Below are 17,760 nucleotides of genomic sequence, written 5' to 3' on the forward strand. Positions count from 1 at the left end.
AAATACGACTAAAATAAACAGAAAGAAAAGAAAAACTATATTTAGTTACAGTTCTATCCAAAAGTAGAAATTCAGAAGATATATAGACAACAATAGAGACATTCAATGGACACAGAGTATGGGATACAAAAAAAATTAGCGGCAGGCAAACCGAGGAACATTTCTTGAGCCAAACCAAACGCGCCCAGTTCACGGCAGTGTGAGTGTGCGTGTTGGCCAACTGCTCGTGTGTGTGTGTGTGTGTGTGTGTGTGATTATGCGAATTGGGGTTGGATGATGGCAGTCATTTCTATATGTTGGCGTGTTTGCATTTAATAAATTCGATTAACAACGGAATAAATACGCTTAAATGCGGAAAATAATGAAAACTAACGAAAAGCGTTTTGTTAGACGTCGGCGTTGGCGTTTGCCATGTAGTTGTCGTCGCTTGGGCGCCGCTTTCATTCTATCCGGCATTCAATCATTCCTTTCAGTTATTCATTCGCTTTACGAGCTGTGTTATTATTGTAAATATGTTGTTGTTGCTGCTGTAACAAATACAAATACATTACGTGAATAAACGCACCCATTATTTCATTTCATCAAGAACCATTAACGCCAACACGCTTGCAAGCCACCTCCCTATCACATTTGCCCCTGCCCCTGCCCCACCACTACATATACATATACATATACACACTCACCGCGCCTTGTAGCACCCACTTGGCCAGCTTGACTTGCCTCACACGCCTGCATCCCAGCCAGGACATGAATATGCTGAAGGAGCCGAAGACAGGCAGGCGCAAGAAACTTCTCCAGGGATAATGAGTAAAATTATTGGAAATACGTTTTCAGTGCGTGTGCCTCTCGCATGCTTGGGCATCTATATCTGCATTTATTATTTTTACGTATTTTGCAACTATACCTAGCAACATCAGATCTTCTGAATAACAGTTTAGTAGCTGCGCAACAAATCTTAAAGTATTATCGAAAGGTTGAGAGCTGATTGCGAATTACAATGGTTTTTCTACAAGTAGCAGTATGTTTCTATATGAGTATCTTAGAAGATATTCTATTTTCTAAGGCATGCAACCCTAAGAGTATGAAAAGGGTTTTTTTTTGCAAAATATTTTAATTCAGTTGCACGCACTGCCACGCCCACTTGACCACTAGCTAGCAGCAACAATAGAGAACAAAAAATTGTTATCAAATTAATTTCAAAAACTCGCATCTGCTGCACGTCACACATAAACGCACATCCTGCACACAATGTGTGCCTATATACACATATCTGATACGTATATAGATATATTATATATATATATATATATATATATATAGAGAGTAACAAAATGCCAGGGACACTTTCGGGCACACACACAAAAATGTACATAAGGGGTAGGTTATGGAGTGGGCGTAGGAGTGGAAGTTCGACCGAAAACGAAACCGAAACTAAAAACTTTTGAGTTAAATTCTCGCTCTAATGTTTATGTAGATGAGGGATTATGTCATTGTGTGGGGCAACAACAACAAGCTAACCGAAAGCGGAAAGCTCACAGGCAGGGATTTAGAAGGGGGTAAGAGAGGGAGGAGCAAGTCCAAAACTGAAAGCCCATTGCAGCACTTGAAAATTCTAATTTCTACTTAAACTTCATTTGAAATAGTTTAGCACACAGTTGCCGAAATATATGTAAAAAAAAAAAAAAATTGAAATGGAAAAGGAAGAACATGATTATTATTATAATTTTAATATGTAAAGTCGAAGTCCAAGTTATATATGGGGTACGGACAGAGGCTGTGAGGCTGAGGCAGAGGCTGTGCGTTTGTTATAGAAAATACATTAAATTTATACAAAATTTGTTGTTGCTGCTTGCTTTGTATTTTTGTTGTGATACTTGAGCTTAACATGCACACACACACACACCGCAGACTCTTTTAGGTATATAGACACAAAGCCCAGGCAAATGCAAAACTTTTCAAAACTATTCGGTTTCGGTTCGGGGTGGGATCGTCCCAGGGTTTTGGGTTGACTGTGTGGGCTATACAGCCCTTTCAGTTGTCGTATTTTAAATTCAAGTGGTCTTTCGCACACACACACACACACCCACATACACACGTGCATACACAACACATATAAATAGATATATACATGTTGGTGTCGTCGGTGTTATGCTTAAGGATTTCGCTTACGAATCCGAATCCGTTTCAAATGCGAATTTATTTCTACAAAATATTACGAAAGTCAAAGACACAAACCATTCCACATACGCCGTACTCTGGCGAGCAGAACTAGGCAGCGCCAGCCGCATGGAAAAAGGTCATTTTTGGGGCATAGAATTTACATAAATCCATATGGATGCCGCATGTCCAAGTGCAAGTGTGTGCGACTGAGTCCATTTGAAGCCCTCCTCCATCTTTGCCAGCTTCTTTGGCCACGTGCCGGTGACAGAGCCGAGCTGCGAGCATTGAAACGAGCTCTTGCATGCAACCTTTCGGTATTTTTGCTTATCACACAAAGCTGATGCTGTGTGTGTGTGTGCGAGTGTGTGAATATATATGTATCTATGGATACATGTGTCGCTGTGAGTGCTACTTGCCTCGCTTTCGAACCCATTGATAGCCGTAAGCAAGCGATGAGCAACCGTACAGCCGCCCAAAACGTTCAACCTTCAAATTCCGGCGATTGTATTACCAGTTTGTGAGCATGTGCTCCTGTCCGTGTGTGTGTGTGTGTGTGTGTGTGCGTGCGGTTTTCAAACGGAAGTTGTACGGTAGAACAAGCGACGGCTGCTTCGCTCGGCCTTTTCCATTTGACCCCGTTGCTACTTCGTCTTCATCTCCAGCAATTTCTGTGCACCATCCGCCCTCCCCTTCTCTTAGTGCCTAACATTGATATCCCTTTTAATGGATGAATTATTGCCGCACATGCGAAAGTAGTTGCTGTTCTCCCTCTGCCTCCTGTTACTCTTAGCTTTAGCTGAAACCTTCCGTTTCTGGACGAGCGACTTGAGAAGGTCTCGGGAGCTCGTTGCTGTCTTTTGCGTTTGGTTTATCCTTTTTCGCACACACACACACACACACGCGCACACACACACAAGCCCACACATGCACACATGGTTTGTTTGCATTTCATTTCCTTCAGATCTTCCCCACCCCCTCCCCACTCCTTAGACATTGTTGACAGCGCATTTTGCGGGGGTTTCAGTTTAGGGTCAGTTAATTAAGCCGCGTCATACGCTTCGGGCTCTTCACCGTGAAAGCTTACCACCGCTGCAGCCTCAACCCATTCCTATTAGCACAGCATATACGGATACGCAGGAATTCGCCAAATATCCATAATAATTGAAGGATATTACATCAATAAACCGAACGGTCCATCTACCTCATCGAACAGAACACTGCGAATATATATATTCCATGTGTGCGTACTGACCACAGCGGTGGGCGGCGGAACTGAGGGCAACCTCGGGTGGGAGGAGGGTATCAAACGGGATGAGTGCTGCATTTTAATATTTCTAAGTATCCACGCACACTCGCATATAATTCAGGCATTGACAGCGCGCCTAAACAGAATGCGAACTGTGTGGAGATGGGTGGTGCGAGTGTGAGTGAGAATCAGTATGTGTGGGTGTCAGTCAGGCGAGTGCCAACAGGCGAAGCCATAAACTAAATTTATTGCAAATATTTCCTCAGCAATGAGCAATTTGTGCGATCGAATCCTGTGGACCTCAATTCAAATACATACATTTGTGTGCGCGTGCTTGTGTGCGCTTGTATATGTGAATCTAACGTGTCGATGATATATTTGCGGCAACGATTCATGAACTCTCTGACCCGAACCCAGTTGACCGGCAATGGAAGCGAAACAGTGTGCCATATATTTTTCAAACATTATTCTGTTTCGTAGAGAGCTCTACTTTGAATTGTGCTAGTTGAATTGTTAAATATTTGGCTCTGTGTGATCCTTTTAGCTAAGATGCTCACAACTAACAAACAAGTTCTAGAAGCTACTACTTTAGATATTAAGCGCTCTTTAAAATAAGTCACACAGTCTTCTTATTGATTTATTGTTTCCGTATTTATTTTGCTGTGCGATTTATTTAGCTGGACACTCGACACTCACACGCGCAGAGATACGCACACAAAATTTAAGGAGCAGTATTTATACACACATACACACCCAAGCAATAGCTCTTCAGTGTACGAAAATATGTCGAAAAAGAGTTTTTAGTTACGCTACCAGAAAATTATACGCACACACACACACACACACACACAACTGCAGGCATAAACCCATACACATACAAAGCCCAGCAGTTAAATAAAATTACTCATACGCTCGGTCGCCCACTTCCACAGACACACATACAAAAACGCACAGACACATACAGTCAGGCGCACAGACACACACAGTCAGGCGTACACACACAGAGCGACAGGCCGACAAAATGGTTGGCCAACGACGTCTAAACTACAACAACAACACGAACAGCAGCAATAACAAACATGAATTTTAACAAAATACAATTTCAATACAATTCAAACTTTCTAACGAATACACACACACACACACACACACACACGCACGCACATGCACACACACTTTGGGGCAGCCTCGCAAGTGCCAAAGCGAGACAGCACTACAACATTTTACCCCACTCCCGTGCCGGGTGCCAACCGCAGTGGCAACATCGCTATCGCAATGACTCTGCTCTGGCTCAAACCGAACCGAAACCCCAAACCCGTGCAATGCCGAACCGACCCCAGCAAACCCTCCAAATGAATATGAAACTAAAACTTCCTCTACTCATTTCCTGCCCCAGCCCTGCCACTGTTACCATGCTTGGCATCGGCATTGCTGGCTGATAGTGGGCAAAAACTATCTCGCCCAAATGTCTCGCCGGTTTTCAGTTGCGTTCTAAATTCATACATTCATTACCATCGCATTTCATTCACACCCCATTCCAATATTGCTCTCAGTGTTGTTCCCCTTCGTCCCAGGCCGCTTCTCTAAAAGTTAAATACAATCGCTGGCCCGTAAACAAAGCGTCTGCCGGCCCAACCGCTCAGGAAGGACGAGCGAACAGATGAGCGAGTTGTACGAGAATTTCACCTCTCTCTCTCTCTCTCTCTTTCTGCTCATAAAGTAATAAATTGTAGCATAAATAGTGCGGCGCAAGTGTTCGACTGACGGGACAGTCGACAGAAGGTCGGTCAGAAGAAGGTGGTGGGATAGGAGCCCCTTAAACCTTTACTCCTTTTAACGCTAGCTGCCTTCAGCAGCCGTAGAGCAATTCATCTTTTGGTATTGCTGCTTTCGTTGCTCTTTCGCTGAGCTTTGAGTGAAGTGCGCCCAGCTGGACTCAGCCGCATAGATCCATCTGGGACGCCTGTAGCTCACCTAAGAGCAGCTTGGCGTTCGATTTCTCACCACCATGCGCAAGGGATCAGCTATGATGCCAAACTCAGTAGAACTATGCTTATTTGCTTTTGTCACGCCCGCAAACGTCCCGGCCAACAAAACTTGTGTGCCCCCCTTACACACACACACACACACACATACGCGCGCGTACGCACCGCCTGTAACAAATCCTAAGCACCCTTTCCCCATCTAAATTACCCCAACCCTATGCTAACCACATACGACCACATCGTTCATCATTGCCCGTGTGTGCGTCGACGGGAGGCTGTGGATGGTCTGTAGTCCCTGTATGAGAGTGGGAGTGGGCGGTTTGCGCCCCAGTGTGGCGCTATTTGTTGGGTGTTGGTTAGGTCTAGCAATGCTCTGACTGTACTAATGAATTACGCAATCTAAAACTATGTACATTTAATTCAAATTCACAAAACTGTACGCCAAACTAACCGAAACGCACACAACACACACACAGACACACACACACACACACACACACAACATGGGCGACCCAACACAACAACAAGTTTTTGGGCAAACTTTTTTGCTGCCAGCGTCAACGTCAACGTCAACGTCGGCTTCGGCTTTGACGCTGATGCCGTATATTTTTGGAAATAATTCAAAGCGAATACATTTCGGGCGTACATGGTCCATCCATCCAACCCCATCAGCAGATGGCCGTACCGTATAGTTGCCGTACCGGCCTAAGCATCGCCCAACATTGAACGTCCAACGCCCTTCGCTCCATTGCCATTCCATTAGCGACACCATTGGCGTCAACGTCAGCATCCATCGCACATGTCCTTGCAATTGTTCTTGCTGCGGCCAATCCCCACCCCGGCGACCCTCTGGCCAGCCGTAACGGGGGTAGGGGCAAACACGAGAGCGAAAGCGTGCGCAAAAAGCAGTAACAACAACAACAACAACAACAACAACAATAACAACAATAACAGTTATATTCCCATATAATATTCGTACACACTTTGCAAACATGTTTGTCGATGATGTATTATACAAAATGCCCATAAAAAGGCCCGCATGAGCGAGACGGCGAAAAAGCAGGGACCAGAGGAAAGCAGCCAAAGCCCGGGATATGTGTGTATGTGTGTGTGCGAGAATGAGAGCATCCGATGGCGTAATCATCGTTTGTCTCTCTACACATTCGTATATATATATATATAAATATATGTGTGTGTGTGTGTATGTGTGTGTGTGTGTGTGTGAGCAACTAAATCGAAATGCCAAAATGCCCATTTCTATTCTGTGTTGGCCCCGCATAAGCGATACAGACATTTCGTTTTTTGGGGTAATACATCAAACTAGCCGCATCAATAGCACACACACACACACAGACACATAAGGGCTCGCCTCCCGGTATCTATGTGTGTGTGCGTGAGTATCTGTATGTGCCTAGCTGGGCTGCATGCGGCGTGTTAAAATAAAACCAACAACGACTACAAAAACAATAGCCAAGTTAATATATCCATAGGTCCCTCGGCGTTTGTGTGTGCGTATTTGTGTATATGTCTGTGTAAGTGAGTGTATGGGCAAAGAGTAAAATACTTCATGCAGAACCAAGCCAAAAACCGACTATCGCACAAAACACAACACAAACTGAACTGAACAGTGTGGCAGAGCCAACGAGCTGAAGAGTAGCAGACCCGGCAAGGACAACAAAAAGTTGTTGCCACCAAAAGTAAAGGAGATAATCTTGGCCAAAGACGAAGAACCAAATGCTTGCCAGTTACCAACATCTTTAGTCGCAGTCTGCGTGTGTCTGCATGTGAATGTCGGCGTGCGCGTGTGTGCTTGTGCGGATGCGGGGGAGTAGCTGATGGCTGGGAGTTGCCGACAAACTGCCAACAAACCAAGGTCTGCCCAGACGGGACTCCGTTCTAATGACCACCAAGATAGAATGACATTTCGGGGCTGTCAGCTCTCATTGTTGCCCGTTTCTGTTGTGTTGTATTGGATTTGCTTCTGTGCAGACTACACAGGACTCAAACTCAAACTCACGCGAGTGCACGAGTGTGCGTAAAGGAGAAAACTTTAAGTACACAGTGCCCAAGGAGTCGGGCTTACAGCTACGCTAGCACAGCACAGTGGCACCGTTCAAGCTCCTTTGCAGGAAATTGATCAGTTTTATAGGCAACCGAAAGTGTTGTGGCTATTTCACCTTAAAAAAAATGTACCTTGCTTTGACTTGTTCTTCAAATAACGATTTTCTTAAGATCTAGCCTGAATATAAAGTATTTTTTGACATTTTAAAGCTACTTTGTATGAGATTTGTGACCCAATATTTAGCCAATTCCAGAAGATAATATTATTGGCAATAAGCCTACTCCCAAATATTTTGAATTTTATAATTTCTAACCAATGTGCATTATGCGAGAAAAAGAAAAAGGCTACATTTTGGCAATAAGACGCCCCATTTCAAGTTCTAAGGTCCAGGCTTAAGAACCAGACCCGAACGCAAACCCCAACTCAAACCCGTACCGAGGCAGAGCAACTGCGGCCCAAGTACGTGAAAATTGATAGATGAGTTATGGGCGAGGACGCAGACGAGGGCGAGGACTCGCATGCATATGTGAATGTGCGATTTTCTTGTCTGTTTTGTGTATGCGTGTATATGTATGTGTGCGTGCTTGTGGGCATGCATGTGTGCGTGTGTGTGTGTGTGCTGTGTATATGTGTTTGTTATGCTTGTGTCATTGTATGTAGTTCCTTTTTACAAGTGGCAATGAGTCCGAAGACGTTCAATGTCTGTCCGTCTGTCTTTACCTCACCCTTCCCCCGCCGCATGAATGTATGTGTGCGAGTGTGTGTGTGTGTGTGTGTGTGTGTGTAAGGGGAAAGCAGGGCATTTTTCAACGGTTGCGACGCCAGCCGAGGGCATTAAAAGTTTTTGTATTTATTTTGCAGTCGGTTTACAATATTCCTTTGCACTCCCAACCCGTTGTCCTGTCCCAACCCGACCACTGCTACCCCTTCCTCTCCATATCCTTGTAGTTCTTGCCTTTTTCCTCACATACGTGTAACAGTTTTGTAATTGTATGCGTGCGTTTTGTTTGCGGACGTGGCCGTTGTGAATGTCTTGGACGTCGACGTTTTGTACATACATACACTCACTCGAACGCACACACACACACACACGCACACACATTCTTAGAGCGCAATAGAAATAGGAATAGCAATTCGAGTACATGGCGAGGATGTGTGGGGTCTGAAAACTTTTATGTGTAATACATCAATTGCTAAAAGATAGCCAAATGCTGTTAAGTTTATATACTACACATACACATGGGCGCCTCTATGCCTTTCGCTCTCTCTCTCTGTCTCGCTCTCTCTCTCTCTTCCCATCTCTTTCGTTTCGGTTGTGTATTTTGGGTGGTTGGGCGGTTCACTTGGGGCCAAGTTACTTACGCCAACGCAAAGGAGACGCTGGGCAACTTCTCGAGCTGCGCAAGTAAAAGATACATTTATTATGTGCGAAGAGCGATGAACACAAGCGATTTATCCTTTTTAACTTTTTCCTTTGGTCCTGGCTACAGCTGTCCACCCATTCTATGTTGTGGCTCCCGTTTGTTTGTCCATCTGTATATGCGAGTGTGTATTTTGTTTGCTTGTGTGTGTGTGTGTGTGTCTTGTCTCTTTTGTTCTCTCGGCCCACATCTCTGCCGTGACTAATTTATTACCGCAAGAGGGCATCATCTAAGCAGGGTTTAAACTAAGCAACTATGTGTTGCGAATATATATATGTGTGCAGCAGGCTAATTTCGTTTACTTGCGGTTTTTGAAAGTATGCCGAAATATTTCACGACCCTTTGGCCCCGTAAACTATGCACTGTTTCTGTGCGCCCCTCACATTCATATGCAATTTTTCAATCGTTTGCCATGGCTTATGACTGCTCGTCGACCCGTCTCAAACTTTTCTCATTTCAAAGTTGAAACAACAAACAGCATTATCGCCATTCGTCACCCACAAAAAAAAAAAAAAGTTGCGCCAAATCGCCAAGCGGCCAAAGCAAACACAGTATATAAGGAATGCAGGGCAAGCCGAAACAGAAATACTCTTTGAAAAAATAATACTAAGCTATGTCAAATTGGGCCATGATCCAGTACATACTTAACGTTTGGAATACAGTTATTTTCAATTGAACTTCCCTATAATTTGATCAAATGTTACTTTATGTGTGCCCAAAAAAGTATGCTATATATGCACTATAAACCTAATTACACTGACTGCATGAGCATAACGCCCATGCTTAACCAAAACTAATCCAGCAAGGCAAACGTGTATGTGTGCGTCTGTGTGTTAATGTTCCTGTGTGCGTGTGGTGTTTGTGTTTCGGATATGCATTCATTGTCACTTCCAATTTTGGACACCACCCGACATACACATAAGATGCTGCGCTCGGTCTTGAAGTTAGGCCCGATGTCAGTTAATATATCACAGCTCGTGATGCTTCTGTCCGCTCCTGGGCTGTTGTCACACATGCTGAACGACAATTTCGCTTTCAATTTCGAATGCTATCTATGAAAATGCGAGTCCACGGGCCACCACACACACATACACATCGAAGAAAATAACGCAACACAAAAGAAAAACAAGCAAACTTGTTTGCAAAGTTTAAACAACATTTGTTTTTTTTTTGTTTTTTTTTTTTTTTTTTTTTTTTTGGCTTTGGTTGTACCGTCACCGTACGTGCCCAGCTATGTGAAGAATCGAGTTCCGCCCCCTACCCTACAGACATACATATACTTGAATTTCCATTTCCAACCCTCGGCAACAAAACTTACAGCATTCTTTTTGTGGCGTATGTGCCATAAGATAAACAAATACAGAGATGGATTGTGCCGGCGTGTGTTGCCTGACATCTGGACAGTGGGCCCAATCTCAAATGGGTATTCGATAAATCTTCAGCCGCTGCTCCATCCCATTCCACACCAGACCTCCACTCCCATCCCCACGATACTTGCTGCAGTGCTGTTAATTAACTCAATGCTCGCCATCTAATGAATACGGTCAACGATTTTTACGGCCTGTCCAGTTTAAGCGCTTATGAAAACGCCCTGAGAGAGTCAGCGGAGTGTAATCACTTTATCAATAATTCAATCACAACTGTGCCGGGTAGACGCTCGTAAAACTGCGTCGCCAATTTGTCAGGAACCTTCGCAATACTTGAGGCGCATGTATTACGTGTTTTATTGCAAATTCTCTGATAAACTTATACAAGCACGAGAGGGCCCATAAAAATTAATAAAAGCGTTACCAGCCCGTTCTAGCCGTTGGAAGGATCGCTTTCTAGATGTTGACCTCTTTTTATAGTTTTATTATCTTTGAGACTTTCTGAAATTAAGCTGCGATACAGCGTCCAGTTCAAAACTAAAAATCAACAAAATTGCTGAGCGCGCGCTCGTAAAAATTGTTCGAAAAGTAAAATCCCGACCGGGGGGTTGTGGTACCATCATAAAATGGTCAGAAACATTTCAACTTATTAAGTAATAAATTCCAATAAGAACAAAGGCAAACAAATTACTACAGCCAGAACTCCCATTTTGCTGCAAGCAAAAAAAAATTCATTATAATAATATTAATAATAAGCAGAGGTGATAACGATCGCAAGACATCGAAAAATGACTATTAAACACACCTACGGCACACGGACACACCCCCTTTGGCAACCCTTTCAGCTGGCCATGGACAGAGGCGAAATGCGACTGAAATGTTTACACATTGAGGTGCTTACCCATTCCACTCGCTCTATAATATCAATGGGCCAGGCCCATTGACGCGGGTGATTTATATAGAAAAATTCATTATTTGCGCGGCCAAGTCCATTTTCCAAATGCAAAATGGAGCAATAGTGCCGCGGGCGATTGCGGGTGGGCAGCGTGCAACGGGCTGCGGGTCTAAAAATAATGGCCAGCGCAAAAGGAAATGTTATCCGACTCGTGGTCTGTCTTTAATAAAACTAATTTCTATTGCCGCTAACAGCGGCGCGACATGCGAGTCAAAGTCTGAATCTGAATCTGAACCTGAATCGAAGCAACTTTAAATAGCCATTAAGCCTCGCACCAGGGGGTGCCACATGCAATTGTTCTAGATTTGTGTGTGGAATGTCTTACATAAATGTGCCCAGCGCCATTGCGAGACACCTTAAGCAAAGCGGCGAGCGACTGGCGGCGCCCTCGCATGCGGATATAATTGATGAGTGCGGGCTACCAAGCCCAGGTCATTTAGGCCCAGATACAGGATACGAACACAGCTATACAGACACTTAATACATATGCATATATTGTTTTAGTCTGACGTGATTAACTTGGTCAATTTGCACGGCCAATGAAAGGCGGAGAGCTTGCCGCATCTTTTACCAATATGAGTTTTGTCTATTGCCTAACCGCATGAAATGAAATAACCAAAAATAGCATGCATGTGCACAACTATTGGGAAAATTAAGTTTGCATTTTATATTTCATTAAATATGCACAGCGAAAGACGCACCTGGCGAAGCATTACGCACAGGCCAACGCACACTGCAACCTGTTCATAAATCTAACCAGATAAATATATTCTAAGAGAATCTAAGCACCTGTACGAGCCAAGCATTAGTAGACAAATCTTTTAAGAGACAACATCACAAAAATTGCAGCAAAAGCAGCGGTTGATGAAGGGAGAGCGGGTTCAAAATCTTACGCCTGATTTGACCTGAACCCAACCATGCCCCACCCCGCCGCCAACAAAACGGTCTTTTCTTTCGTTGTCATTTGCAGCCCAGACGCACACACTCACACACACATGCACACTTAGATGCACTTGGGATGTCCTAAAATGCGACACATTCAAAATCTGCATGGCTGGTCAAAGGTGTTGGGCAACACGAGCCACCTTTGCCCCAGCCCAGCTACACTTCTAGTGCTAGTAGAGTCATCTTTGGCTGCAGCCAATCGAGTGGCTCATAAGAAAACTAGGATGTGGCAGCCCGAGTGGGCATTATGTGCATATTATATATATGTATATATATATAAATTGGTAGCGAAGTGGGGTGGCAGGTATATAGCTGGTATTGCATATTGTATTTTCAATTTTATTCTATTCCATTTTATTATATTTTTCACTTGATATATTTATGTATGCAACAAATTTGTTTGCATTCTCCCTTGAGTTGTCACGCACAAAGGCACAAGTAAATTGTTTAATTTGATTTCATTTTGGAGCTCTTGCGTCATGGCCAGGCCAGCTAAATGGGTTTCCATGTGTGTATCTACATATATCTGACCACCCAAAGACACGCCCATGAGTGTGTTTGGGTGCAATGCAAATCTCTGGCCATCAAATGACTCAATATGCGCCTGGGGCTGCCACCGCCCAGCCAATTTTCTACACATTTAATTGCGTTTTATTTTTCAAATATTTATTATTATCGAATATTGAAACGATATCCAAATACGTATGCAGAAGCCCAGCTCCACACCAAAGGTTATATGGTATGCTTGCACGTCATGTAAAGACTTATATCTGTATGAAGATCAAACAATGATTCCGTGGCACGCGATGTGACGTGCCTTTTCGACTTTCTACACCAACCCACCTGTCTTTATCTTTATTCTACCAATGGCTTTCATCGCGTATTCAAAATATATGCTTCTAATCCATCGTAGTTTTTTGATTAATAACATACCTAAGGAACATAAAAAAGTGTTAAGAATATTATTTGCACTCAATCTCTCAGAGAAAATTGAAGAATTTTGTACTCAAAGCAAGAAACGTCAAATCCTGGCTCATAAAAAGTATTCTATCCCGATTATACCAGAACACAAAAACATTTTATTATTTTCCGGTAAATCAGATATTGCGAGTGTACGTAAAAAAATTAATTGAAATGTTTGTGAGTTTCTCTGCCTTATCGAATATGTAGCATAATTTATTTATTTGCTTGTAATAATTTAAGAGCTCATTTATAATTTTAATTTAAATTATTTTTACTTATTGTTTTTTAATTCGTGTTACTGAACCGTTTGCCAAATACATATATATTGCTTGCCTGCCTGTTATACAAATCTGTATGTACTTATGTGTAAAAAATATATATATATATAGACATAGACTCTCATCTCAATGTGTACTTAATAAAAATAATTAAGTTAAGAGACCCGAATTGGCAATAACTGGACGATCAATGTGTGTGTACGGGTAGTAAAAGCAATTTTAACTGTTAGAACTGAATGTTTTCCCACCAAATTTAAGCACAAAAACCGAGAACAACCAAATTGGCACTCTCTAATAAATAGTAACGCATTAAAATCGAGATATTTGAACAAATTATATAACAAATATGGTATTGCAAAAAAAAAAATAAACAAAAGAAAAAAATTGGATTCGAATTGGTAATGCAGTTAGGAGGATTATTCAGTTCTGCTGTTGTGGTTGTTGTTGCTGCTGCAATGCCTGAACGCTGTCAGTGGATGAAAATGTGGTCACACTTGGTCATAGCTACATCCAAACACACCCAAATGCACACACGAACACACACACACACAAACTCAACTCATGCAAGCAAAATTGGGCAGGACGTATAGAAATGTTGCATCTGCATCATAACGAAATGTTTTACTATGCCAACTCATTTCTGATTTCCAATTGACTTCCTCTCCCCGCACCGCAACACAACTGTATTCAACTGCAGGTACATTCCTCAGCACGCAGCAGGCGACCATTAAACAGGAGGCCATGGATGTTGCTGTTGAGGAGCAGCCGCACGAGGCTCACGCAGCGGATCGCCAACCGGCCGCTTGCAAATTGGCCAAATTGATGCAGCGACCGCAGCTGGCGCAGCTTTTTGAGCGTCGCAGCAACAACAACAATAATAACAATAATAATAACAATACCATTAGTCACAACAATAACAGTAACAATAATCGTAGCATGTTCAAGAAGAATCGCTCGACAAACTCATCGCCAACACCCTCGGCGCGTTCGTGGAACGACAGCGAGGATGAGCACGAGTACAACCAGGATGAACGGTCCAGCTCAGCATCGTCGGCTATTTCATTGACCATGAAGCGCTCCTGTCCGGCCAGTGAATCGACGCTCTACCAGACACTGCAGCAGCATCAGCAGCAGCAGCAACATCAACTGCAACAGCAACAGCAACAGCAAAGCGAACAATCGTCGCTTCATCGCCCACGCCACGAAGCACAGGCACAGATTAATCAGCAGCAACAGCAACAACAGCATCAACAGCATCAGCAAAAACAGCAACAGCAATATCTGGATGAACTGCAGCAGTCCGTTTCCGTATCCCATCAGCAACAGCTGACCGCCAATCTGTTCATGGCGCGCACCATCGCGCTGAGCCGCTCTCGTGATTTTCCTGATATATTCCAAAACACCTCGGCAGCAGCAGTCGCCGCTGCAGCAGCGGCAGCAGCTACTGCAACCGCCTCCGCCACAGCCTCGGCCATAGCCAGCAATAGTGGAGCCGGTGCCGGCAATGGGGCCAGTGTAGCTGCCGGCAGCAGCAGTAACAGTAATGCCGGCAGCAACTACATGCTGCCCTGTCCGCTGTGCGAGACGCCGCTGGAGCAGCGTGTCTTTCGCCAGCATCTGGACAGGCACTATCCACGCGACAGTCCCGTCTGTCCGGTGATCGAGTGCGGTCGGCGTTTCGCCCATCCCAATTCGGTGCGCAATCATATGCGTATCAAGCACACGCTGCAGTGGGCCAAAATGAAGGCCATGCGCTCTTCGGGCGGCCCATTCGCAGGCGGTCCCGATTTTAAATTCAAAAGCGAAGCGGCCAACTAGTTAGTGTCGCCCTACGGTACGAAACGGTACCCACATCCAATTCAATATGTCCGCAGATACTCGCATTAGTACCAAACAAAGCTTTCTAGATTGCTGCTTTCAGTCAATGGCGACAATAATTCTAAGCCTAAACTCGGGACACTCGCGCCTATCTTAGATAGCCAAAAAGCCTGTGCCAGGATCGTTACTTAAGCCTGGGCCACTGAACTGTTCCAAAACTAAAGCAAGAAATTTGAATATTATCCTATTGTTTCTCAAAAAAACGGTTTCATTTTTTATTGCTAGTTAAAAGAAAAATTGCAACTAAGCGCCATTTGAATATAGTCTGGTTTTACATTTTTGATTTACAAATAGTTTTCCATTACCATTTTTTTTTTAATATAGCAAATGGCAACTCGAGCTTAGAACAAAAAATAATCAAAATTTGAAGAGTTTAAGAGCACTGCAAGGAGCCGCCTCCTGAATAAGAATCATTTTAAATTTCTTGGCATTGTAAGGGCTTCGACTGGGGCTAGTGATTGGAGGCAAAGGTCTTCCTTGTGATGACGTTAACGATGCGAAGCTGGCATACAACAATTATTACGTTCCTATATTCAATATAGTATACTATATTTAATAGTACATATTCGTACTTCCACTACTGCGTATGTGCAACTTTATATGTTTAACATACAAAGCTAGAGATACATTGTAAAGAGCCCAAATGATTATGATTATAATAATAATAATAATTCCATATGTAGGGTATACACACTACTATTAACATTTTGTCACCTATGAGGCGTAGCAGAGCTGCAAGTTAACTGTAATTTAGTGAGGTGTAGAATAATTCAACAATCCAATGATTGAGAACCTACACCCTAGAAGGCGCTTTACGGTACTAGTAACTCGTAACTCCAGTATTATACGTACATAGGAAAAGCAACTACACACAATTTATAGTATATAATATAAGCGTTTTAGCATAAACCGAATTGAAATGGAGATATTTGTAGATAATGAGCTGAATACCAAGCAGAAACAATTATAAAATAGTTATTATAATTAATTATAATGATACTACAAAATAGAATGTGCCTGCGTAATATATTTTTAGCCAAAAAAATAATAATAATAATAATAATAATAATAAACAAAAATTAATGAAAATAAAATTTTAAGTTGAAAATTTACACACACAGCCACACACACACAAGTACACAGAGATAAGGAAGGAGTTGCAGTTTTATTAGAGAAAATTCAAAAAGAAAAGCTCAAAATTGTCGATTGAATTATAATTTCGCATAGTATGAAGCGTAGATAGTGAGAGCTGGCGAAAACATACGTAAAAAGGTTCCTATAATGTTAATCAAAAAGCAAAACCAAAAAGAAATTTAACAAAAATTAAAACTTGACTACACTGCGAGTTTTATTTGAATACAAAAAATTAAACGATCAAAATCGATCGTAGGCGATATAATTAATATTATTATCCATTTCGACACGGACAATTTTACAGTTGTATAGCCCATAATGAATATATATACATTTATTTATAAATATATATATATTTATTTATATTAACTCGTATTAACCTTAATATATTATTTATAAAGATTTTAGTTGGCTAATTGTTTGAAATACGTAGCTCCTAATAATGTATCTTCAATTTATGTACGACTGGATGAGACATTTATGTTTTGGTTAATAATAAAGAGCAATCGATGAAAAGTTAAGCGAATTGATAAATAATTCTTAAAGAGCTGCACAGACTCCTTTTGGGCTCTCCATTCCACTGACATTGTGAACTGATTTGCTAATTATATTCTAATTCAATTTTCAAATTTTCCTACAGTTTCGCGTCGTTCCTTGGAAATGCGTGTCCGTGCTACAGATCCGAGGCCATGCCCGAAATGTGGCAAAATCTACCGCTCGGCACACACGCTGCGTACCCACCTGGAGGACAAGCACACCGTCTGTCCCGGCTATCGTTGCGTGCTTTGTGGAACGGTGGCCAAGTCGCGTAACTCGCTGCACTCGCATATGTCTCGCCAGCATCGCGGCATTTCCACAAAGGATCTGCCTGTGCTGCCTATGCCCAGCGCCTTTGACCCAGATCTCGCCTCGCGTCTGCTGGCCAAGGCTGGCGTTAAGATTTCACCCGCTGAGCTGCGCGCCCGCGCCTCACCCACTGGTGGTAGCGGCAGCAGTGGCGGTGCTGGTAACGGCGGCAATGGCTCACAAAAGCTAGACCTGAGCAATGCCAGCGGCGGACCGCTGGACGATGCTGACGACTCCGACGATGACCCCGAAGATCTGACCACCGGCAGTGTACTGTATGGCAACAACGCCAATGATCTAAGCCGCTACCATGAAAGTTTATTAAGCAATTTTGGACATGCCAACACAACCATTTCACGCATGCGAAATGAGGCTGCCGCGGCAGCAGCTGCAGCGGCCGCCTTGGGCCAACAAAAAGACCTGAACGCTGGAGCCGGTGGGGTTCAACTGCCCAACAACAGCAATGCAGGCCAGTCGTTGCTAGACACCTATCTGCAGTTCATCACTGAGAATACGTTCG

The 17,760-nt window shown here is 43.1% G+C and overlaps 1 protein-coding gene and 1 long non-coding RNA gene across 8 annotated transcripts in view; one reads left to right on the forward strand and one right to left on the reverse strand.

The window, feature by feature from the left end:
- The window catches only part of ab (BTB/POZ-zinc finger protein abrupt), a 45,033-nt gene that overhangs the window by 25,986 nt on the left and 1,287 nt on the right, over window positions 1–17,760 (forward strand). For 5 of the 6 annotated variants that reach the window (XM_015172558.3, XM_032437505.2, XM_070209493.1 and 2 more), the window contains exon 8: window positions 17,035–17,760. In XM_015172558.3, the coding sequence (XP_015028044.1) occupies window positions 17,035–17,760 (726 nt within the window). Of the gene's footprint in view, window positions 1–14,079; window positions 16,952–17,034 lie in introns of those variants that run through there. The other variant, XM_032437506.2, reaches the window with a different exon arrangement.
- On the reverse strand, window positions 12,700–13,463 carry LOC116651363 (uncharacterized). Of its 2 annotated transcripts, none has more exons than XR_004304332.2 (3): window positions 13,380–13,463; window positions 12,985–13,074; window positions 12,700–12,911 (listed from the first exon to the last, which is right to left on the reverse strand). It is a non-coding gene; the product is annotated as an uncharacterized lncRNA (long non-coding RNA). The 2 variants fall into 2 exon arrangements; XR_004304331.2 differs by having other exon boundaries at window positions 12,710–12,911; window positions 13,148–13,463.

Source organism: Drosophila virilis, chromosome 4 (genome assembly GCF_030788295.1).
Source record: "Drosophila virilis strain 15010-1051.87 chromosome 4, Dvir_AGI_RSII-ME, whole genome shotgun sequence".
Taxonomy (NCBI): Eukaryota; Metazoa; Arthropoda; class Insecta; order Diptera; family Drosophilidae; genus Drosophila; species Drosophila virilis.